At 41.3% G+C, this 23,257-nt stretch overlaps 1 protein-coding gene across 5 annotated transcripts in view; it reads left to right on the top strand.

Annotated features, from left to right (window-relative positions):
- Positions 1–23,257, top strand: part of ERBB4 (erb-b2 receptor tyrosine kinase 4) — a 503,190-nt gene that overhangs the window by 363,763 nt on the left and 116,170 nt on the right. For 4 of the 5 annotated variants that reach the window (XM_042875078.1, XM_042875077.1, XM_042875080.1 and 1 more), the window contains exons 13-16: positions 5,200–5,332; positions 6,430–6,523; positions 7,916–8,070; positions 13,603–13,677. In XM_042875078.1, coding sequence (XP_042731012.1) covers positions 5,200–5,332; positions 6,430–6,523; positions 7,916–8,070; positions 13,603–13,677 — 457 coding nt within the window. Of the gene's footprint in view, positions 1–5,199; positions 5,333–6,429; positions 6,524–7,915; positions 8,071–13,437; positions 13,483–13,602; positions 13,678–23,257 lie in introns of all 5 variants that reach the window. The other variant, XM_042875081.1, reaches the window with a different exon arrangement.

Raw genomic sequence — 23,257 nt, 5'->3', positions numbered from 1 at the left:
CTACTTAGATCAGAATGCAATGTCTTGGACTGCTAATTTCCTGAGTCATAAATGTAACAGTGGTTTTCTCTCTATGCACATCTTGTATGAATGAATCGATAATGTTTTGTGGCCTTTAGAGAGTCAACGTTAGATGAGACGAGCTACCTTGCTGCTTCAGCTCTGCCTGTCAGTCAGTCAGCACCTCTCTGGGGTTAAATGGGTTCTGCTGCAGGTTAGATGTCTAACTAAACTCCTCACCTTTACTTGAGGTAAGACAGAACTGGTCCTTAGAGCCAGATGCATTTGTCCAGCATGCTTCAAAGCATCCGTCCTGTTCAGGAGATGGGAGCAGACTGAGCTTCTGCAGAGCTTTTCTGATCTTCCATTGCCTGAGTGTGATCTGAGGGCAAGCCACCAGGGTTTCAGTTTTTGCCTTCTGGTTCTTTTGCCTGTTTTAGACCCACTTTCTGCAGGCACTTGCGCATATGCACATGCCTGTCTGAGTGACAAAAAGCCTGATCAGAATGAGGAAGGTTAAAGTGTATGTAAATACTTGCAGGATTGAAGTGTAGCGTCTGTGGTGGAAATACTATTTGTTTACATGGCAACTAGCAGAGTGTGAATTGTTAATAAAAATATCCATGAAAGTTTTTTTCGTACCATTTCCCACAAAGAAACCAGTCTAGACCATGTTAATTATTACAGCCACACTCTGGTGTGTTTATTATTAATTCTTTGTGTATTTTGAGGCACTGTCAGCTTGTTACTGCTTTCCTTGCTGCCTAGTGATTACAAATTGCCAAGAACATGTTACAGCAGACATTTATTACAAATGTAGCTTTATTTAAAGTGCATGTGTGAGCTTCTCAGGTCATGTAATCAGCCTCTTATTGAAGTGATTTTTTTTTACAAATCACAAAATGGTGATGTATTTTTCCCATACCATTCAAAATTGTCTTTTGCTGAACTTAAAAGTAATGAAATACTGAAGAATTATTGAGGGATTTAAATATTCCTAGACAAGTTCAGTTTTACAGCAGTGCTTATCTTTGAGATAACATTGACACAGCGGAATTTGGTGAAAGTCTGTTCTTTTTTAAATGAAAATAACAACAGCAGTGTTCAGTCAGTGTTCAGTTCAGTCAGTTCAGTCAAAAACGCTCCAGTCCATGATTGCCAGTGAGATACTTGTGAACTGCATGGAGCCTGGGAGATCCATAGGCTTGGAGGCACGTTAGAGGAGAAGAGCGAAGGATGAGCTGTGAGCCTTCAAGAGATGCTGCAGCTTTAGCAGCAGTGTCTCCCAAAGTTGTTTGAGGGGATTCACATGGCAAATGGATGTGACCAAATGGATAACCCTCGTGGGAATGGACGGGAGAGTATGTATGTACAATTCAGGAGCTCTCACAGAGTCACAGAACATCCTGAGTTGGAAGAGACCCACAAACATCACTAAGTCCAACTTCTGGCCCTACACAGGGCTACCCAAAATCCAAACTCTTATGTCTGAGAATGCTGTTCAAATGCTCCCTGAGCTCCAGCAGCTCAGGTCTGTGCCCGCTGCCTTGGGGAGCTTCTCCATGCCCACCACCCTCCTGGGGCAGAGCCTTTTCCTCACCCCCCCGACCCTCCCCTGACGCAGCTCCATGCTGTTTTCTCAGGTCCTCTCATCAGTTGTATGCTTATAATCGTCTCCTGCTCTAACCTGTAATACTAAACACAGTTTGTGCCTAAACTGTTACAAAGATAATCAATGCAGAGTGAATGATGATAAATTTACTTGCTAGAAGGTACTCCATCGGTTAGATTTTACCATTGCTCCGTGCTGAAGCAAAGAATTGGCTTTTTTTCCCCCAGCATGGGTATTTTATGGAACAAGTCAGAGACAACTCATGATAAATACAAGAGCACACAAAATAAATCTAGAAAAAAAATGATCTCTCATATGACGTTATCTAAATAATTGCTGTCAACTCTACTGACACCTGCAGTATACAGGGAAACCTTTCCAGGCAAAGGTTGTTATAAATGTTGTTCAGAATTAGGTCAATTTAGTCACCGGTTGAAAACTTGAATAAATAGCAAGGTTTGATGCAAATGTAACTGAAATTTGCGGGAGATTTTCTGTTGAGTTCAAGGAGCTCTGGATTAAGAATAGAGCCATTTTTTTTCTTTTTTTTTAAGCTAACTTTCTTGTGTTCTATCTAGTTTGGGGAAGTTACTTCTAACCTATGTGACCCCATTGATAAATAATGAGCATTACGAGCATTCTAAGACTCCTAATGAAAATGAGTTCCTGTCAAAAGCTTTTTTGTTCTTTTCTTCCACATACAGGCCATAGGATACGTTGGAGCTTCAGAACATTCTCAGCCCCTGAAAATGTCAAATAATACATCTAAAACTCAAACATCTCTTTAGACATCCTCGAAAAAGGAGGAATGGCAAGCTAAATGGATTTTTTTTTTGCTTGTAAAAGTATTTCTGTACTAGAAATAAGCAGAAAGAAATAGAGTGGTTTTTTTCTTGTTTCTTTTCTCAGACTGCAGGTACTATGCTGGCTAGATTCCAATAGGACAATCTTAATTTTCTTTACTCTTTGTTTCATTTGTATATGGCTCTGCCTGTACCAAGAGAGATCTTGTAATAGTGTCACTTGCTATTTGAAGGAATAAATTCTTAATTCAGAGTAGTCTAATAGTTGACGGGGAAGAAAAGAAAATGACTGATAATAAAAGCTTAATATCAACAAAAAGATTGAGAAAAATTGGAAACTGCCTTTGGATGATGAGAGCGTGTAAAACTGTATCAGAACCTAAGGCATTCTTAGGATGGAGAAGGAGCAAAAAGGGATCTGAAGTAAGAGGGATTTTTATGTTCCTTACGAGTTCTTAAAGCCAGTCATTGGCTGAAAAGTGAGACTACTGGTGCAGCTCCAGTGAATCGGAGAAGCAAGCGTTGGTGAATTTGCTATCTCTGATATTTAGGAGATTGTTGTTATTTTTCATCTACTCACTGTGCTGTAGAAGTCATTTGCATAAACTGTTTCGTCATGGAAGAGTGAACTCGGAATACAAGTTTGACACTTGCACATGGTAAGGTATGGCTACATCAGTAGAAATGGACCTTCTTCATAGTCTGAGGAGAGAATACCTGTGTACTTTTGCTCTTTGCTCATTTCTACCATCTATCATTTATGTAGTAAAGGATTGTATAAAATAGCCATACGCAATTCATATTGATTGAAACCACCTTTCCCTCATCTTTTGTTAGTTTAGTTTATTTGAGATTTGGTTTTGAGGCTGACAGTGTTTTACTTCGTGGGCTGTTGTTTTTTTTTCTGACATGTTGAATACGAAAAGCTCTTTGTTCTCTTTTCAGGTGCTTTTGCACCAAAGAATTTAGAAATCACAATTTAAAGTAGTACTTGGATAGAATGATAGCATGGTTTGGGCTGGAAGGGACCTTTAATACCATCTAGTTCCAACCCCTGCTGTAGGCAGGCACACCTCCCTCTAAACCAGGTTGCTCACAGCCCCATCCAGCCTGGCCTTGGATGCTTCCAGGAAGGGGGCATCCACAACCTCACTGGGCAGCCTGTTCTAGCGTCTCACCATCTCTGCAGTAAAGAATTTCTTCCTGATCTCTAAATCTTTTCTAGTTTAAAGCCATCTCCCCATGCTAGGGAATTCTGCAGCTTGATCTACACTTTGAAGGAGGAAAAAGCTGTTTTGAAGCCTCTTGGGTTCCCATCTTTTTGAATGCTCTCAAGGGACTTGGAAGAAGCCTTGAAAATTGCTTTGTGCTTCTGATCTTGTTCACAGTATCATAGCATTTTGTTGCAACCGTCCTCACCTGAGCCTAGGACTGTTTGTTCCTTCATTGCAGTTGAATCTGCAGCACTCTTTTTCTCACTTCATCCTTTCTGAAAGGAACAAGCCAGAACTGGGTGTAATACTCAAACTGAGTGCAGAGTGAGTTTCCGTGGTGGTAAGATAATTATTTCTGTTTTTTCTCTGCTGTGTTTGTAGGAAAAAATCTGAACATTTGGTCTGCTTTTCTGAGTGTGGCATATTGAACTGTTTTTTAGAACTGTTGATGCTAATTCTTAATTCTTTGTTGAGGTTAATCCTGAACTCTTGTTGAGCGTTAATAGTCAGCTCGGAGAAGAGCGTTTCATCCAGCATTGTTCTGTCTGGAAAATAAGCTTTTGGTTTGGTTTGTTTCTTATATTTTTCCTTCTTCCTATCTGCGTCAGATCACGCTTACCACTCTGTATCAAACAGATCTTCCTTGTCTACTTGACTGCCACAGACAGCAAGTTCCCTGTTTTTTGTGAGGCATGACTTCTCACTACCAAAGTTAAGGCCATTTTTCTGCAATAGACTGCATACAGCAGAATCCATTCTAGAATCATCTCTAACAGCTGCCGCAGGGGAGCTGTTGGGTCGGGGATTGAAGTGGTGATGGAGCACCTGGTGAAGGGCTGTGTTTGGCCCAGGGGGCACAGGCAAAGTGTTTGCACCTGTGCTGCCCAGCTGGTCAGAAGGGGCAGACCCAGGGGGAGCTCATATAAGGGTCAGCCACGGGAGGGAGAGCATTTCTTGGAGTTGGGGCTCCCTGAAGAGGGGTGCTGTACAGCCACAGAGCTCCTTTGCCTGTTGGGTGAGTTCAGTTCTTTTTTGTCTTAGGGCTCTTGACCTGTCTGCAAGTGTTTTACTCGGTGTCTCGTAACAATTTCTCTTTTTCAAAAGTAAAACAGTTGCAGAGAAGCTTCTTTCAAAAAAACTAAACTTGTTATGTTACTGTTGGTTGTTGAAGTGGAATTAGTTTTAGTAATGTTGAGGTTGGCGTCTTTGTTGTGAGGGTTCAGTGGTAAATAGTGCTAATTCTGTTTCTGGGTGGATTTGAGAATCCTGTTCATCAGGCAGGACTCTTGGGCTGTAGAGGACATGTTCTCTTCTCAGAGACTGAAGTCTTCTAGCATTTTAGAGGCCGTTGAGGTTCGTGGCCTTTTACTCCTCACAAACTTTAATAATTAGGTTCTTGGGGGAATTTTGCCACGTAACCACTGTGGCTTATGCTATCAGCAAGGAAGAGTTGGGCCTTGTTGTTTTGTATTTTTAGGGGGTGTCTTGTTTTTTGAATGCTAGGTGAAACATTTTCCTTTCGAATTCAGAGGACTGCGTAACTTCATGGCAGTGTTCTCTCTCTCTGTAGCTGCTGATGGAATGGTGTGTAATGAATTATGCTCAAGCGATGGCTGTTGGGGGCCAGGGCCAGACCAGTGTCTCTCCTGCAAGCGCTTCATCAGGGGGAGGACCTGCATAGAGTCTTGTAACCTGTATGATGGGTAAGATATTTCTGCTGTACTTCTTGCTAGTGCTGCTGAGGGGATAATTCAGGATTTGATGTGTAAGTTACCTTGTCTTTACATCCAGGGGTATCCAGTTCCACTGTCAATATTACTGCCTTTGGGTGAAATGTATTGCTGCGTAGCTTTCAGTCATTTCAGAATCTGAACTTGTGTGTGAAGATTTACCTGTGATTTTTGCATTATGTATGTTACATGGAAATAGAAATAATAAAACCTGCTGTGTGTGTTTTTTCCTAAAGGGTAGGTAGCCTAAACCCTGAACAAAAGACAAAGAGTGCCTGGTATTGATAAAATGGAGCAAAGCTCCTCGTGTTACTTGCAGTAGGAGTAATTAATAATTAGGCTTTGGAGAACAGCAGGTGGAATTCAGCATCCTGCATAACATTATAGTAAGATCCCAGTAATTCATTTCATAATAAAGATAAAACCGTGATTTGAATTACACTTTTTTCCTCGAGGTGCTAATTGAAAATCAAATCACTGGCACAATTTCTTTCTTGCCGTGTATGATAACTCATGGAACTGTTATGTAGAGAGGATTGGAAGTCCTGAAAATGCATTAAAATACTTAAAACGCTTCTGTCTGGATAATGCATGTGAAAAGAACACTGACATAAAACAGTTTTGTATGCTTAAAAAAGGTTGGAGAACTGTGTTATAAAACTGTGGTTTTGTGTGCATCAGAACACATCTGACCACAAACCCTGCAGCGCTTGATGGCTGGTTCTGCCATGGTGCCTGTCTCAGGAAGATTGCAGAGAGGCTCTATTTGGACGGCGTAACCAGTACTTCAGCTGGAATGTTCTGAACTGTATTGATTAGAGAATGTTATTTGCTCTTTCTGTGGGCTCTGCCCCTTTCAAAGTATTTTTTTGAGTGACTTTGCTGATTGGGCTCAATTTTCAGCTGTTGTAAAGCAACCTAATCCCATTAAAAGAAGTCATCTCAGCTGGTGTAGTCTACTGGCTTAATGAGGCTGAAGTGATTACCACCCGGTGAAGAGGCAGCCATTTTTGCTCAGCTTCAGTCTCCCTTTTGCTTTTTCCTAACCTGCTTGCGAAATATTTTCCTAGGGAGTTTCGAGAGTTTGCAAATGGTTCTGTTTGTGTGGAGTGTGATCCCCAGTGTGAGAAGATGGAAGACAACATGATCACATGCTATGGGCCGGTAAGAGCAGTGCTGGCTGTTAAAATGTGCTAAAGCACAGGTACCTTCTGTTCAGAACAAGTAAAGTAACGGTTGCAAGTCAACATTAACGTAGGCAGAAAACGTATTTTATGTGCAGAAGCAGTACTCTGCATGTAGTAAGCAGGTTCTGGGAATGAACTCAGGTGAATTAGACTGCCTTAGAAGATGGTTCAAAAAGCGAGTCCTTTTCTCTCCTGAGTTGTCTTAATGCCTGAAATGTTATGTCCAAAGCCTTTAAGCGTGAGACAGTATTCAGGTGCAGTCTGAACATTCTGTTCTCTAGCTGCTTTTGTTCATCATGTTCTGTTCTGTGGTTTCAGGTTGTTGGTTTTTTTTTTTTTTTAGATGTGGGCATTTGTCTTGGTTTTTCAGAAAGCTTGAGCAATGTCATCTTTTCTTTGTAGGCTGGCCTGTTCTGATGCAGCATTCTTTATGCACATCCTAAAACTGAATGCTGACTGTAACTGTCATCTATATAATGCCTGAATTATTTTATATGAGCAGTGAGTCTTGTTTCAAAGATTATTGTCCTTTTGTTGGATAAAAATAGTTCCTTGTTTTGGTTGTTTGTATATTGCCAAGGTTAAAAGCGTCTTGGATGCAAGGAGTTGTATTTCAGGTTCTTTGTTACTGTGAAAATTTAACCTTGTTTCCTTGGTTCTCTCATGTAACCTAATGACTGTAAAGAAAATACGTTACTCTGCTCAACATTCTCATAGTTGTTTTTGCTGTACCACTCTGCTTTCTGCAATGCTGTCACAAAGCAGGAAGCTAATACTGCAAATTTCAGCCCACGAGTTAAATTTGGACTTAAAGGATGATTCATGGATATGAAGTTGTAGACCAGTGCCCAAGCAGAACAAGGTATTTGGTCGGCTCCACTGGCTTAATTTTGCTTACGTTGTTCAGGAGCCTTAGGTGACAGTCTGGACTGTTAAAAAGTTGTGTATGTATCAAGAAGACCTTGTCACAGAAACACTGAAGGATAACCAAAGGGAGAAGGCAGTATGGGATATAATGTGGATTGTGGAGGTAGTGAATCACTGTACATCTTTGTTTTGTTTGTGTGTATGTAGGCTTAAAACAGACGTGAAGTCTGTTGTGTTAATCATGCTGGTAGTGTGGAGAAACCTGTTTAGAAACTAGGAATTGATCTTAGGTTGTACAAGCGAAGTTTGTGGTCAGAACTACCAAGATATACATGTGCTATTCCTCAACAGTGGCTGGAACCATGTGGGTGATTTGTTCTTTGCTAGCAAAGAAACACCACTGCAGTTACTGCTGTATGTGCTGTCATGCTAGGACCTGCAATTCCAGTGCAGAAGGGAAATACGAAGTAACTTGAATGCACTGTTTCTCCCCTTTCACCAGGGGCCTGACCACTGCACAAAGTGTTTCCATTTTAAGGATGGTCCGAACTGTGTGGAGAAATGCCCCGATGGCTTACAGGGGGCCAACAGTTTCATTTTCAAGTATGCTGATGAGGATCGCGAGTGCCATCCGTGCCATCCAAATTGCACCCAAGGGTAAGTTCTGTGATCTGAACCATCCTAGTGAAGTTTTGTTACCTGTTAGAATGTAGGTGAAGTTTTGGCTTGGCAAAGTACTTGTTCTGCTCCTGAAATCCAAGTGTGTGCAGCAGTGTAATGCAACTTTATTTTCAGTTTCTCACGACACTCAAGTTTCTTCCATTAACATCCAGCAGCTTATCAGAAAAGAAGAATACTACACTTTTTTATGAAGACCACTCCGAAGATCTTTCCACAGCCTTCCCGCTAGCACTGGTTTGTAACAAATGCTGCCTTTTACATTTGTGTGTCTAGGCCTGTACAATGACTTTATTTCACTTACTGATGGAATTGGTCCTCTTTGGTCCTTGGTATTGCTGAGGTAACCCTGTAGCACTTTGATGAGACACAGAGGGTCTGATGCAAAGGATTCACCAGGAGCCATGTTCTGCAGGAGTCTGAATTTGAGGATTCGTTTCTCAAGTCCTGTCTTAGTATTATTCCCAATCAATCACTTGTTATGTGTGAAAAAACATAGACTGAGCGTCTGAGCCAAAATTAAGAATCTGCAACAAATAACAGTGATCAACTACTCAGCTCTTGTCCTGCTTTGTCCACGTGGATTAGAAATGTTTTCTTGATGAGGTTAGTGCTGTCCAGGATACGTAGAAAGGAAAAGACAGCGAGGGGAGAAAGAGAAAACTTCAGCCAGTGAAATAATCTTCCACAAGAGGCCCTTTCTGTTTAGCAGCTAAAATTAAACAGGTAAATTATTCGATGTGATCTTGATGTCAACAGCTGTTACCATTCAAAATGAGACTTTTTCCTGGTTTTGCATATGTAATTATAATAGAGTCAATGGAGAAATGAGGGTAAGATCTCAGACACAGCTGGGATCTGTTACAGATAGGTCTTTCCTACAGACCCTCAATTTTGCAATCGGAAAACTAAGATGACAGTATGCCAAGATGAGCTTGCTTCAGGAGCTCTGTTTCTGGCTTTAAGAGAATGGTGGATGTGCTAGTTTGGAGTCTGACAAACCCAGGTGTGGATGGTTGACTTAGTGTCAAAAGATAACAATGAAGAGGCACCTTGTAGCTATTCTGACCTCTCAGAAGAGTGGGATGTGACCTTCCTTTCTGGACAGTCTTCTATTCTGGGGAGATTTAAATGTTACTGATCTTAATAAAACAACTGTACTTCTTCAAAATAGGAAAGGAACAAATAATTTTCCATTCCTCATCACTTCTTTAGATGCATCAGTACTTTCCAGATGGTTGGTTGGTACTGTCTCCCTGGGTACCACCTCCTGGTGGCAATCTGATGTTGTAGTTCCTAAACAAATAGGAAGGGCATTAGGCAGCTGTAACTACTTGCCAGCATTTGTTGGCAACCCTTGCTGACACGGGATTCCTTTATGCTGAGTTACCTTAGAATTTATCCCTTGAACTTTCTCCCTTTTCTTTCTGCAAATGTCTTGCTCAGGTTAAAAGTGAAAGAATGCCTCATCAAGTGTTGTTTGCCAATCGCCAGGGAACTGATGAAGTACCACTATTATAGAGCCAGTGACTTCTCCCACAAAGCTGTCTCTCTTATGAGGAGCTAGACCTTTGCCATGAGTTAAATACTATTGCTCACAGAAATCCTCATCCTGTTGTTGTGAGATTAATGTCCGTTCATAGGCGTTTTTATCACCTCTCATGAAAACAACATGCACAAACCCAATCTAGATAAAAATAGATGTCATTTTCTAGTGTTTCTGAAGGCTTCCTTTAATGATGGTATGTTCATCTGTTAATGAGTGTCCCAGATGTTTGGGGTTTATGGCTTTTTTTTTTTTTTATCTTGCCAACACTCTTGGGGCTGAGTATTTCCAGTAAGAAGGGAATCGGTCTCTTTCATTCTCTCCTCCCTTAATGCGGAATACTCTAGTTTCATACCTTTCCTTCCAAAATTAATACTGAAGTTCCCCTCAATCAGCGTTCCTAATGACATCACTTCCGGAGAGAGCACATCTTGATACTTGACTCACAGCTGAGTGGTACAGAAAACCCAACCCTCTACTTCATCTGGCTCTGCTGTCAGATCAGTTGCTGGAATAGAACCAGTGCCATAGAGGTGGAGCTTAGGTACTAGTGAAGAGTCTTGAGCTGTTGCAGAGCACTATTCCTGTCTTGGTGTTATTCTGTTCCTTCAGTACAGCTCTTTGATTCAGGATCCTTGCTAAAATAGGCTTTTAGTTCTCTTAGTCTTGTTTTTATCTTCTCCAGCCATTCCTGTCACAGGGGAAAGTAGTTCTGTGAGCCTTCTGCCTTAATTTTGTCCTGGTACTTGCAGGTGATTGCTCGCTTGAGTGTGAGATTTCATAGTGCTGTTCTCTTCCCTTATTTAAACATGACTGCTCCTCTAGATAGGTGTGTTATTACCCAGTCCTGTTAATGATGTTATGTTCACCAAGAGAGGAATCAAGAAGTGACTTGCTTGGATGCGGCAACTGTGCTTTTCACTTTGCATCCTCATGATAAACATCAGCTACTTGAGGCCAACCTGAAGCAGGTCTGAGGCACGTGGGACAGCGATCCCATTTAATTCAAGGGAGTCAGAAAACATTTGGCACTTTTTCTTGCCAAGCTAGCTAAAATGGAATGCTTTTGCAGAAATGAAATAGTAATTACATAACAGCATCTGACAGTCTGCTTCCTCCCTAAGCAAGGCACAAAGAGGACCTGTTCTCATCACAAGCATTTTCTTACTACTTTTGTTTTTGAAGGAAACGTATTGCTCTTCCTTATCCAAAATTTCATTATCCCTCGAAGCTGACCAGTTGTGGTAGGATGGATTTGAAGGCCCAAGGACTGCCTTGCCTCTGAAGGCATTTTGAATTCTTGTTGGCATCGTAGTGGAAATTCGGTTGCAACAAATGCTAAATAATTGGAGACCAGCACTGCTTTGCTGACGGAAAAATTTCTCCCTGCCCCTAGCAGGGAGATCAACTTTCTTGCCATCAACACACACACTGTTACCTATATAAATTTTGATTCATTTGGCTTCATCCAGAGTAACAGTTAAGTGAATCTGCTTTTGGTGTAACAAATGTTTTCTTTTGTCCAGGGTTAATCTGTTTATGCTATCTCATAATCAGTTTTGTTTTCAGCAACAAAGTTCTTGGGGAATTCATCTGATTGGAAATGGCTTTGCTGCTTGAAATCTGTGAGAAGTTAAGGCCCCACTTTTTGATCTCAAGGGAAGTTGATATGAAATAAAATTTGTGGAAGTTGGGGGGGGGGGGGAATGGATTATTTCGGGGAAACAAAGATCTTCTGTTTTCAAAACTGTTCTAACTAATTATCTTTCAGAAAACAGTTCTTTTTAAAGATAAGGTGGAAAGCTCTATGTATAGTTTTCTGTATAAGCTGTGTTGTAATGACTGAATGCTGTTAATAAATTGATACGTATGATTGTGTTGATATTACCCAGTTCCTCTTACAGAAAGAACGTAGTAGTTCTTCCTCTGGACTCCAAGCAGGAGAAGGAATCCTGGGGGTGAATTAAGTGCCACTGCTGTGTATGGTTGTGTTATGCTTGTACTTGTGTCAAAAAAAAAAAGCCTGAAAGGAAAGAAACTATTGTCAGAGAAAAAATAATTGATGACTTAATGGTGAAAAACAACTTGTTAATAGTAGTGTCTATTGCTGTTACTCACACAGTATTTATTGCGTGTCAATCAGGACAACCAAAGAGTGTGTAAGTACTCGCAGTCATGTTGAACAGCATAAAATGTACCTAGACAGTTTTCTGTTTGAGGCTGGGAAACCCACTGAAGATGATTATTGATTTTTAAACAGAAGGCAGTAGTACTTCAGTTTGAAGTGGGGTAGGTCCAAGTACCTTTTCTTGGATCATCTCTTCTTCTCTCTCAGACTTCTAGAGAACAAATGTGCAGTTATGGAATGACTGCAAGACAATAGGCTCTTCCTGTTTGCCAGTTATCTGAACTAGCAATGGGCTCTCAAAACTCCAGTTTCAAGAGGACCCTTATCTATAGCAGGAATATGAACTTTGCTTCTCTTGACATGCTAGAAGATGAAGGCGGCTCAACAAAAATTGTTCAGACCTTTACTTACTGCACTGGTCTTCAGCAAACTGCTGAGGATACCCTGAAAAGAACAGTGTTGGGTTTGGCTGAAGATTGGGTAAAATTCAGACTTGAGAAGCCCAGGACAGTAGGAATTTCAAGAAATACCTGTTAATAGTTCTATCTGAGTTCTTGGACTGTATTTAAATCAATCCTTTTCGCTTCATGCGTGTTCTGTCCAATTGGATGTGTAATGAATCTGCTTTTGTCTTTGCATCTATTGAAGGAGAACACTATTGAAGAAATAGTGAAAATCTTTGTTTCCACATCACAGCTGTTTTGGAAAATGTAATTTCAGGTGTACAGGAGAGAAAGTTCACTGCAGGTATTGTTAAACATTTGAAGTAAGTGGCTTAATTTCTTCAGAAATTGAGAGCTGCTTGCTGTGGATGAGGAGGGACTTGCTGGGCATTTAGCACTGAGGCACGTCAGGTTGTCTTAATCTCTGAAAGTTCACCTACATCTGTCTGTCTCTGATCATCTGGACCCTTGTGTAAAAGGGGTAAGCAACTTTTTATTTGAATGCAGGTAACTCAGCTTGCTACTTTGATTAGTGTTCCTTGTGAGGGTAAGGAAACACCGAGGCTCTTTCCCCGTGGCTGTGCTTGAGTGATGCTGCATAAAGTGACTCTCTGTATTTCCTTCACCTTTGAGCACCTGCTGAATTTGCAGTGGAAGTCTTCTGGCAGCATCTACAGATAGCAGGACAAAGTGCCTGTATCAGCAGACAGCATTTTACTCAAATTTTTTTTTAATGGGAATCTCATCCTTGAGTTTCCTTGCTAAGAGTACAGTCAGCTTCCAAAACTCATTTCCTGGGCAGGCACTTGAAACAGAAGGAACAATTGCATCAATTACAGGAAGTGGGGAGGAGGGACTTATGCATTGTGCTTCTGCAGGTCTCACGTGTTGCAAATGAACAGCTTCTGTTCAGTAATCACCAGTTGGATTATTCCAAGAAAACATCCAGGCAATGCAACTCTGTTCTCAGGCCTCCCACACATGCAGGTGAAACCTGCTTTAAATACTGTGTGAGCCACAAATGGTCCAACTTTGGAATGCTGGTTATGTTGCTATTATTGTTCCCTTGACAGGCTTGTTTTTGTCACAGTATAATTTTGTGGTGACTCGAGTCTCTCTTTAGTATTGTAATCAAAAGTGTGTCACAAAGAGGGGATTTCTGCTTCTTGGATCTGCAAATAACCATTTTCTCTCTTTCTCTTCTTGTTCTCAATTTGGATTTGCTGCAGGTGCATAGGTCCGCATATCGAGGACTGCGTTGGCCTGATGGATAGGTACTTGCTGAGTGGTCGTTCCCTGTGTGTCTTCCATCCTCCACGTGTGGACAAGGGCGCATGCGTGTGCATGTCCTTGTGAATGGCAAATGACGTCTTTTGTTCTGTAATTGCCTGCAGGTGTAGAGGTCCAGCTAGTCATGACTGCATTTACTATCCATGGACACGACAGTCCACTTTACCACAACATGCTAGGTAACATCCACCACTTCTCCATCTTTGTACACCAGGGTCTTCCCTACTTACCGCAGGAATGTCATACTATCCAGTTTGTCCAGAAATGCAGACTATGGGGAGAATGTAACTTGTTCTTAAGCAAGGTATGCCTCCAAATGCCCAAGTTTACTTACTGTTTCAAAGCCAGTTAATTTCATGAAATTTTCTACAGAAATACACTTCTTGATGAAATTTTACTGGAAGTAAACTTGGTGGAAACCTCTGGTTAAACTAAAATGTCTTGTTGGTACAATTTCATGTTTTTTTTTTTTTTTTTTTTTTTTAAGGCAGAGCATAAGAAAAATTGAAGCTTTTTCTTCCATACTTTCCTATGGGGGGGAAAGTAAATGCTTTGGAAAAACTGAACTTTTCCCTCAATTCATAGAAGTCGTCTTTGATCTTTTTCATTTTCTGTACCAAGAAAACAAATCCAAAACATGGTAGCCTTTCAGCAATTTTCTTTTTTAGTAAAGATGACCAAAACAAGTTAATGCAGGGGAATGCCAAAGCATTGCTGTTAAGCTTCACATTCCTTTGTAAGTCCTTCATTGCTCTTGATTAAGATTCAAACTGGTTAGTATGACTTCAAGGCTTTGGGGTTACTGTCATGAGCTAGGATTAGATAAGAAATGTATCCTTTCAATCAGCTTCATTGCTAATTTATTTTAAGAGAGGATTCTGAAGTTAGGTACTAATGTGAAGGTCCCAATTCTCTTGCTGTTGAGGGAGTGTGTGTTTAGGCTTGGGCAACGGTATAAATGCTATCAGGTGGTGTAGCTTTGCAATTAAATGGGTGTCAGTTCTGACTAAGTTCTTAGAGGAAGGGGGCTTAACATTTTTCACATTGCAGTATTCTTTGGAATTGTTCTGCTTTGAGATACCTTGTATGAAGCACTTCCCTGTGGGATTCATTTTCAGGGATGCTCACTGAGTGTGAGTTAGAGAAAACCAGCAAACTGTTTAAAACAGCTACAATTTTAACTCGCAGCACAAAGGAAGATTGTATTATGATTGTTTGCCTAATTTTGAAGGGCGTACGAGGCCACAGAGAATGAACGCCATGCTGATGTTCATTGCCTTGGTAATCAATTTTAAAATAGCATATATTTCATCAATGGGGTTCTTAGTGAGTTTTTTGTAGGAATGTCGAGGGCTTTGTGCTGGGAAGATGACATTTTGGCAGCAGTTGAAGTCTCAGTGCTCCAGTCTGCTCTCTCTGTCTTCCTCTGTTTGCCCCAAAGTAGCTCAGATCTTGCTCCCAGTTGAATTCAAGTGGTGCAACTCAGAAGCTTATATTTGTATCAGGAATGTTCTGTTGGCAGTTAAGTCATTGAGGGTACTGCCAAATACTCTCTGAAGCAAGGGAATGACTGCTGTTGATCACAGTAAGTGATTGGATCCTGGGGCCTCAGCACTAAAAAGGAAGTGTCTCACAAGGTGTCAGGCTTAAGCCAGGGGCTAGCAGGCAATATTTATGTGGTATTTTATGTTGTGTATATCTTAGTGCTTCTGAATCTACTATGCAGGTAGGAAAACAAATGGTCAGATTGGTGGATGCTAATGCAGGTATTTTACCTTGCTCAGGCAAAGCATTTCTTCCTTGGTTCAGAAGTAGGAGGGGAGAAGGACCCTTGAATGTTGCTTTGAGCTTATGGGGGTTTTTTTTTCTGTTTCTTTCAAGTTTACTGTATTTATCTTAGGGCACGTTAGTGCACTGTAAATGTGATGAAATGGTGAAATCCTGTATTTTGTTCGTGAACGTGGTACATTTTGTTTGGGCTGAAAATGGGCAAAACTGCACTGGCAAAAGCGATACTTGTGATTAAGAGAGCAAGCAGGAGTGTAAATAAAAAATGGATGTATTATGGAGTATCCCTAGACCTGCAGACTTCAGTGATTAATTATTTTAGTTTCACCCTTGTCACATGGACTTAGATTTCTCCCATTTTTCCACTTAGTTCTTCTTTAGTTATGCAGTTTGGTTCTGCCATCTTCCATTGACTTGTGGGCTTTTGTGAGAGTGATATAGAAGAGCAGAGGAGTTTTTATGTTCAAAAGTGCATCATGCAGCTTGTTTCCAAAGGACAGGTGACGTATTAGTTCTTCTGCATATGTTTGGTTCCCCATGCTTGTGCTTGGAAACCCCCAAACTGTGCTACGTTGGAGTGCTGCTCAAAGGATAGAAGAAACCCTTTTATTTCTTCATTTCCTCTGATAAGGGCTGTTATGCTGTTTCCTCTAGACAATGTGATGGATTACTTATTTATTTTAGGTTACTTTTAGATGACATGTTAGATCTTGTGTCCTTCTCATTTTCCTATGAGAACCTGCATTTATTTTCAGTATAAGTTGATCATCACAGTCTTTCACCATAATCTTAACTGACAGCTAAAGTGCAGTCTTTGGAGGAGTGAATATCACTGTGAGAGAACCAGTCCAAGTGGCTGGAAGTCATGGGAGAAACAAGTGCCTCTTTTTGCCTGCTGTAGTTAAACGTTCTGACTATTGTAACAACTCTCAATTCACCATGGCAAAGGAAGCCTTTCTTATGCTAGTGATACGTGCTGTCTTTATATTGTGCTCATTGTGTAGTGGTCCCATCACAATGTTGTCCTACTGCAAGTGGCTGGGCCAGCTTTAAGGCTGACCTCTGCAGGATATCTAGCTGGCACAGGGTTCCAGAGGAGTGGGGCAGGCCTTGCTGCCTTTCCTATGCTAAGCAGAGCCCTTGGCTGGCATGAAACTTGCATTGCTGCTGCTTTGCTTTCCTTTCTGCCTCCTTCCTGGGGGATCTCAGCACAGGGAAGGCAGAGGATGCAAGGGCCCAGTGTTCTGCTTTGCCACCTCTAGCTCATTCTGCTGCTGCTGTCTATCTAAGAAGGTATGAGGTGATTGCTATGGGAAGTTAGTTTGGGGTACCCTTTCCTAGAAATCCCCAGAGGGGGAGAAAGTGGAGACTAGGATTTTTTAGGTACCTGAAGCTGTTAGCTCTAACCTTTTCCTACCCACGTGCTCCATTCCATGCCTTCTATTGCTTGCAGCCAGCAGTTCCTTTGAGTGGAACGGTATAGTTCTTACAGGACCTGGGTGCAGGAAAAGAGCATGTGAGTGGGGCGTAAAGAACTGAAGAGGAGCGTGTCTGTTTCAAGGAGCTGGTAAACGTTGCCTTAATTGCAGATGGGTCAATCGTGACGGTAGTCGTCCATCAACCATTAGGAAAATGACTTGTTGGTTGTGCAAGGCTGCGTGTTCTGTGTGCCCTGACTCCAGATGCATTCGGTTAATTCAGTTATTAAAGCTAGACCGTGGATAAAGTTTTTGACCTCAAGTATGAATTCTAAATGATTTATTCTTCCTGTTGTCCCCAGGACTTAGGACTAAAAAGAGGTTGTTAAAGGGAGTGAATTCTGTGGTTTTGTGATGTCTTGGGAGATGACGGAATCTGAAGATGAAATTGGAAGCACGTGGCTGCTATGATAGGGAACAGCTAACACCTTAATGTCACTGATCTGAGTAATCTAATGTGTGTGGTTATACTTAAAGAAAATGTCACACTTTCTTTTTAACTAACAGAAACAAGTAGTCAGGAGCACCGTAGTCAAGTGGCTTCATGCAATGGAGTGTAGAGGTTAACTCAAATGACAATCTTAGTGCTTGCTTTATATCAAAGGACGTCCTCACAACAAATCATCACTTCCCAAATGGAAAAAAAAAAGCCAGTTCTGATGTACTGTGTGTGTACTTGAGCTAATGAACAATAAAGCCTATGCAGTGCAGGCAGATCCTTTCACAGCTGCTTTGTACCCTCACATGGTACAACTTGAATAGAAATTCACAGCCATTCTGAGTAGATGGTGGGGAAGGGAAACCACCTCTAATAAACTGTTAATGTTCATTGCTTTTATGGAGCTGTGTTCTGTTGCTTGGAGGAAAGCATTCCATATGCTCTCTATTTTTATAGAATAATTATAGTCACTTCTGGAGGGGAAGAAGAGGAGAATGGCTGTAAAAAACAAGAGGAGAAATAAGATCTATGGGTACGAACTAAGCAGCATTACTTAACTTTGAATGATAAAAGATGCTGCTCTTAAGAAACTTCTAATATGGAGCTCTCTAATGCTGTATCAGAATGAAGTTGAAGAGATATTCTTAATTCCTTTTTAATTTCACATGTATGAGTAAGGCTTGGAAACTGCTGTTTCTTGTCCTGTCTCTGTGGGTTGAATAGAGTTTACAAGCGATCCGTTTGCGATAGACAGCGGAACCTCTAGTTTTGTGTGAGGATTGCTGCTGATGAACTGTTTTTAAACAGACCTTTGCTGTGGGCATGCCTACTGTCACAACAACATCTCACTGCCTGGAGCTTTGGGAGGAATGCATGCGAATCCCCCTTTGTGTGGGGGAGAGTGAAGGAATCAGAGGCAGCTGTTGTAATGCACTTCTTAAAATCCGTTCTGTGGCTCCAGTAGTTTAAGGATGCTGTTGAGAGCGCACAGGATTGAATAAGGCAACTTTTGTTGGTTGTTGTAATTGATTTTACAAACGGTATGAGTGAAATGCTCTTGTGTGTGTTGAGATGGTTGCTGCCCACAGACAGTGTTTCTCAGCAGCAGAGCTGTTGTTTGATGGATTGAAGTAATTTATTATTGCCTTGCAGTGCGTCAGAGAAATGCTACAGTGAAATTACACAAGCTGGCCTACCCTACTGATTTGTGGATGTAGGAATGGCAGTCTTTACTATTTGATATGGTGTATCCCAACCCTTGCACCTTATTCAGCTAGTGAGCTCTGGAAGAGCAGAGTGCTCAGTCTTAAAAAGCAAACAGGTTTCTTGCAGAAATGTATGGTGATGTGTATTTGGTCTGTTCAGGACGTGATGAGGGACTGTAAGATTCTCATCCCTATGCTTCCTGACATGCATTCGTTGAATCCTACTCGTCTGTGGCTTCAGTACGCAGTCCATCTTGGTGAGCTGGATGTGTGTAGTCAGCCCTACCTTAACAGCAGGATTAATGGAAATATGGAAAATAGGCATCATGAAGTATGATAGTTACCGAGCCTTGGAATTCTCTCAGGCATTTAAGTAAACCTGACAGCATCTTTGAGGACACTCCTCAATAAAGGCTATTTACTGCTTTTTTTCTGTTGGATATTGTATTTTGCAGCTCACAGTAGTATTTTGAAATACATTTACAACAAGAAAACTCTTTGTTCTAAAAACTGCATAAATTATTGTTACTGCAGTTCAGGAGCAGGGGAAGTAAGCAGGTAGACAAGGTACAGCAGGTCTCTACTGAAAGGGAAGTATTTGGGGAATTCCAAATGGAAAATGGCTTGTTAGAATGGAAATTAACACACAGCCCTGCTGCAGAGGTCGCCACCTTTCTTATCAACCCACATAAGCCTTGTGTGTGTGTCGGTACTGGTTTGGCTGTACAAATTATATATGATGCTGTGGTAAAATGGTGTCATGGAATAGTGACCTTATTATAGAGTAACAGTGTATGTCTCACTACTCTCCTGTGGGCTTCTTTTATGGCTTGAAATGAGGATTTAATTTAGATTTAATGTTGTTATAAATTAATTATCTATTATTAAAAATACATTTATTGAACTTGAGAAATGTAGAAGACGTAGAGTTGTTTAAACCTCTCTGAATGGTTTCCTAATAATTCATTAATATTTAACATGTAATAAATTAGAACTAAAGCTCATGGTCTTACTTCCAATCTACCTGCGTAATGCAGAATTTGTCACTCTTTCATATTTAGATAGCTTACGTGGTAGATGCATTTCAGTTCAGAGTCCAACCAAGACTTAATTCTTTGCATTCTGCCTTAATCACCACGACCCATCTGGTGATTAAGGAGCTGCAGTTCTTGCAGTAAATGGAAAGGTCTTGGTTGGAATTCCTTTGAACAGTACGTTGATGGCACCGTATGTTTTTTTTTTTTTTGAAAGCATACATACAGTGTAAGTCCACTTAATTAGGTCTATTTAGATCAAAGTTAATATCTTGGTGCGATCTACCGAAGGAAGGGGACAAAATTAGAGTTAGGAGTAGACTTATTCATTTCTAATACCTATAAAATCTTGCAAGTCCTCTCCTTGTATGCACACTTTTCCACTGCCTATTTAAATTCACTTAAATATTTCTTTGAATGATTAAATGTAGAACACTTAATAAGATAAGAGCTTGCGTATCAAGTCTAGAAATACCAGCTTTTTTCCATTCACACAAGATCTGTTTCACAGGAAATTGGGAACAGCTTTTCCAGCTCTAGGTTAAAAGTAGGAATGGTAATACAGTTTATCTTCATTTGTTTTTGCATAAATGAAAATGATGATTTGGAATCTTGAATAATCTTTTTAGTTGGAAGGGACCCTAAAAGGCCTTCTGGTCTAAAGCCACGGCAGTGAGCAGGGACATCTGCAGCTAGATGGGTTGCTCTGAGTGTAGTCCAGCCTGATCTTGAATGTCTTTAGGAATGGGAAATGCACCTCCTCTCTGGGCAGCCTGTTCTGGTGCCTCACAACCCTTATGGTTTAAAAAAAAAAAAAAAAACCAAACACAAAAAGACCCCAACAAACTTTCCTATATCCAGTCTAAATTTCCCCTCTTTTACCTTGAAGCCATTTCCCCTTGTCTTGTCACAACAGACCCTGCTAATGAGTTTACCTCATGCTTTCTTATAGCTCCCTTTGAGATACTGACAGGCTGCTTTGAGGTCTCCCCAGAGCCTTCTTTTCTCTAGGCTGTACAACCCCAACTCTCAGTCTGTCCTTGCAGGGGAGGTGTTTCATCTCTGGAATTGTTTTTGTGGCCCTCCATTAGTGTTGCTCCAACAGGCCCCTCATCTTTCCTGGACTGAGGAGTCCACATCTGGATGTATTGTTCCAGGTGAAGTCTCACCAGCACAGAGTAGGGGAGCAAGATCACCTCCCTCCCAGCTTCCCAATAGAAGCTGGCAATGCTTCTATTGATGCAACCCAGGATATGGTTGGCTTCTTGGGCTGCGAGGGCACCTTGCTGGCTCAGATCTAGCTGCCATCCTCCAGTACCATCAAGTCCCTATAGGCACTATGTTCTATCCTTTAATCCCCCAACTTGTACTGATGGTAGTAGTTGTCGTGACCCAGATCCAAGATGTCGTGCTTAGCTTTGTTGTACCTCGTGAGATTTGGTAAGGTGTTCTCCAGTTCTAGCTGTGCATAGCCTGAGAACATAAATTGCAAAACTAATGAAACCAGCTCTACTGTAGCAGCAATTAGCTAACATTTGTTCTAGCTAGCTATGCTTGCTGTGGAAAGCAGTGTTACAGCAGATAGCGTATGCAAAAACATTATCACAAATACCTGAGACTGGCAGGAATGTTTCTCATGAGAGTTTATCAAGCTGTCAGACCAAATTAATTGATCTTATTTTTTTTTTTTCGCCTGTCATGCAGTGAAGAGTTATAACAGTGATGATGTGGGAGAATGTCACATGAATTACTTGTATCTTTGGGTTTCTTTGATGGAGAGTTTCAAATACCTGTGTTCAAATTGTAGTGAGGAAGAGAGATCTAGTAGCAAACTTAATTCCCATGCAACTCTCTCTATTCAGTTTACTTTGCATCTCTTCTGTAACGTAAATCTGCAAAGCGTTTGGCTGCAGTATTGATGGCGTGTAAGTCTCCATGCTTCTTGTACACAGTTCTGGGCAGTGGTCTGGTTGCAGTGTCTGGCTGTGAAACTAGGACTGGGCCTGGCAAACATGTTGACCTACTGCTGTAGTACAAGGGTTCAACTTGCAGGAAGGCTAAAATTGTAAGAGCAGTAAGGAAGTCTGCTAGTCCAAGCTTCTTTCTGGTAACAGGGTCAGCTATGACTGGCAAGTGTTGCGTGCAGAAAAAATGGGTTTTGGTCACTGATGTGTTAAGACTTAAACTACAGAGAAGGTTGAATCGTCTGCATGTAGTAATGACAATGGAATGTCATTGAATGGAATGACAGAGTGGTTCTTGGGAAGACTCTGAGAAGCTTGTATTTTAGGAAACTTGAGAAAGGGATGTTACGTGGCAGAAGATTAGTAGCAGGTTGGGATAGGTTTGAGAATTGGCAAAAGGAAATGAGGTTAGCGATGTGGAGGAGGAGGAAAAAAGTAAGAGGGAGATGTGGACAAGAACTCAGGCTGGACTCGATTTCTGGAGGTCCCTTCCAGCCCCTGCAATTTTCATTCTGTGATGGAGGTAAGGTTTAGCATACTAATAGTAATGGTAACGGAGCACTGGAACAGGCTGCCCAGGGAGGTGGTGGAGTCTCCTTCTCTGGAGATGTTCAAGACCTGCCTGGATGCCGACCTGTGCGACCTGGTGTAGGGAACCTGCTTTGGCAGGGGGGTTGGACACGATGATCCCTGGAGGTCCCTTCCAACCCCTACAATTCTGTGATTCTGTGGTAGCTGGTCCCTATAGTGTATTTGGTGCTGTTTGTTGTGTCCCAGTCTTCTTTAAAGAAATTTGAAGGTTTCAGGAATTACCTCTTTGCCTGCCCCTCATGATCCCTCTCAGGAAAGGAAGAAAAAAGTATTGCATTAAAAGTGGAACACTCTTAATCGGATGGACTGAAAAATGCTTAGTCTCAATCTCAGTAAGAATCGTAGAGTAAGTACAGATTGCAGAGGTGATATCCTAGCTTCAAAACAGTCCCAGCACGTGTGGGCAGTTTTTCCCTTCTTTGTGGCAATGATACCCTCAGCTCATAAATGACTTGGATGCAGGTTAGGTTCAGTGCAGTTCCTCTACACTTTGTGCAAACTGTCTTTGGATTTTTGTGTTCAGCCAGCAGATCAGATCAGACTCCAGTTGACCAAATTCCAAGCTTCAGGACATATCAGTCATCTTTTAACCAACGGATTTCAAAAATGAAGGAGTTCTCTTCCCTTACGAAGGAAATTTTGGCTAGGAAAATTACTAGCTATAGCAAGGTGTGTATGTATTCACTCTAGTTGGTTTCATTAACTGTTTTGCATGCCTCTCATCACACTGCAGACACATACATTTTTTGAGTGTGATGAGAGGCAGTTCCTCTCCCTTTTCTCAATTTGGTGGGGAACCCGGGGGGGAATGTTTGAACTTCCTCTGTCCTGAGCCCAAACGGGCCTCAGAAGTTATGGGACATAAAATGCTCAGAAGGTCAGCAGGGTCTGCTGTCAGCCAGAGGGGCTGCTATGTAGGTGTCAGTTCATATGCGCTTTTACCCAGGATGCTAGGTGTGCTCTATTCAGAGCATTTAACAGCTATTGGAATAGAAGTATTTAAATCTTTAGACAAGGCAGTACCTGCACTAAATTCTGGAATATTGTAGCATACTTGAATTCAAGAGAGAGAGCTGTTTTACTACATCATCATCATTGGCCTTTATGTGGGCCATACTGTACTTCAAAATAATTGTAATAAAGCAGCTGTTGCAGGGACTAGGTTGTGCTGAGCCATATCCTTGTCATGGACACAAGCTGTTCTTCTAATCAAGTCACATCTGTGACTATCAAGATGCTAGGAGGTTGCTGTGTGTATAG

Source organism: Lagopus leucura, unplaced genomic scaffold, assembly GCF_019238085.1.
Source record: "Lagopus leucura isolate 7727_CA_CO unplaced genomic scaffold, USGS_WTPT01 Super-Scaffold_100012, whole genome shotgun sequence".
Classification (NCBI taxonomy): domain Eukaryota; kingdom Metazoa; phylum Chordata; class Aves; order Galliformes; family Phasianidae; genus Lagopus; species Lagopus leucura.
Note: the sequence above shows the minus strand (reverse complement) of the source record. Positions and strands in the feature narration are given on the sequence as shown.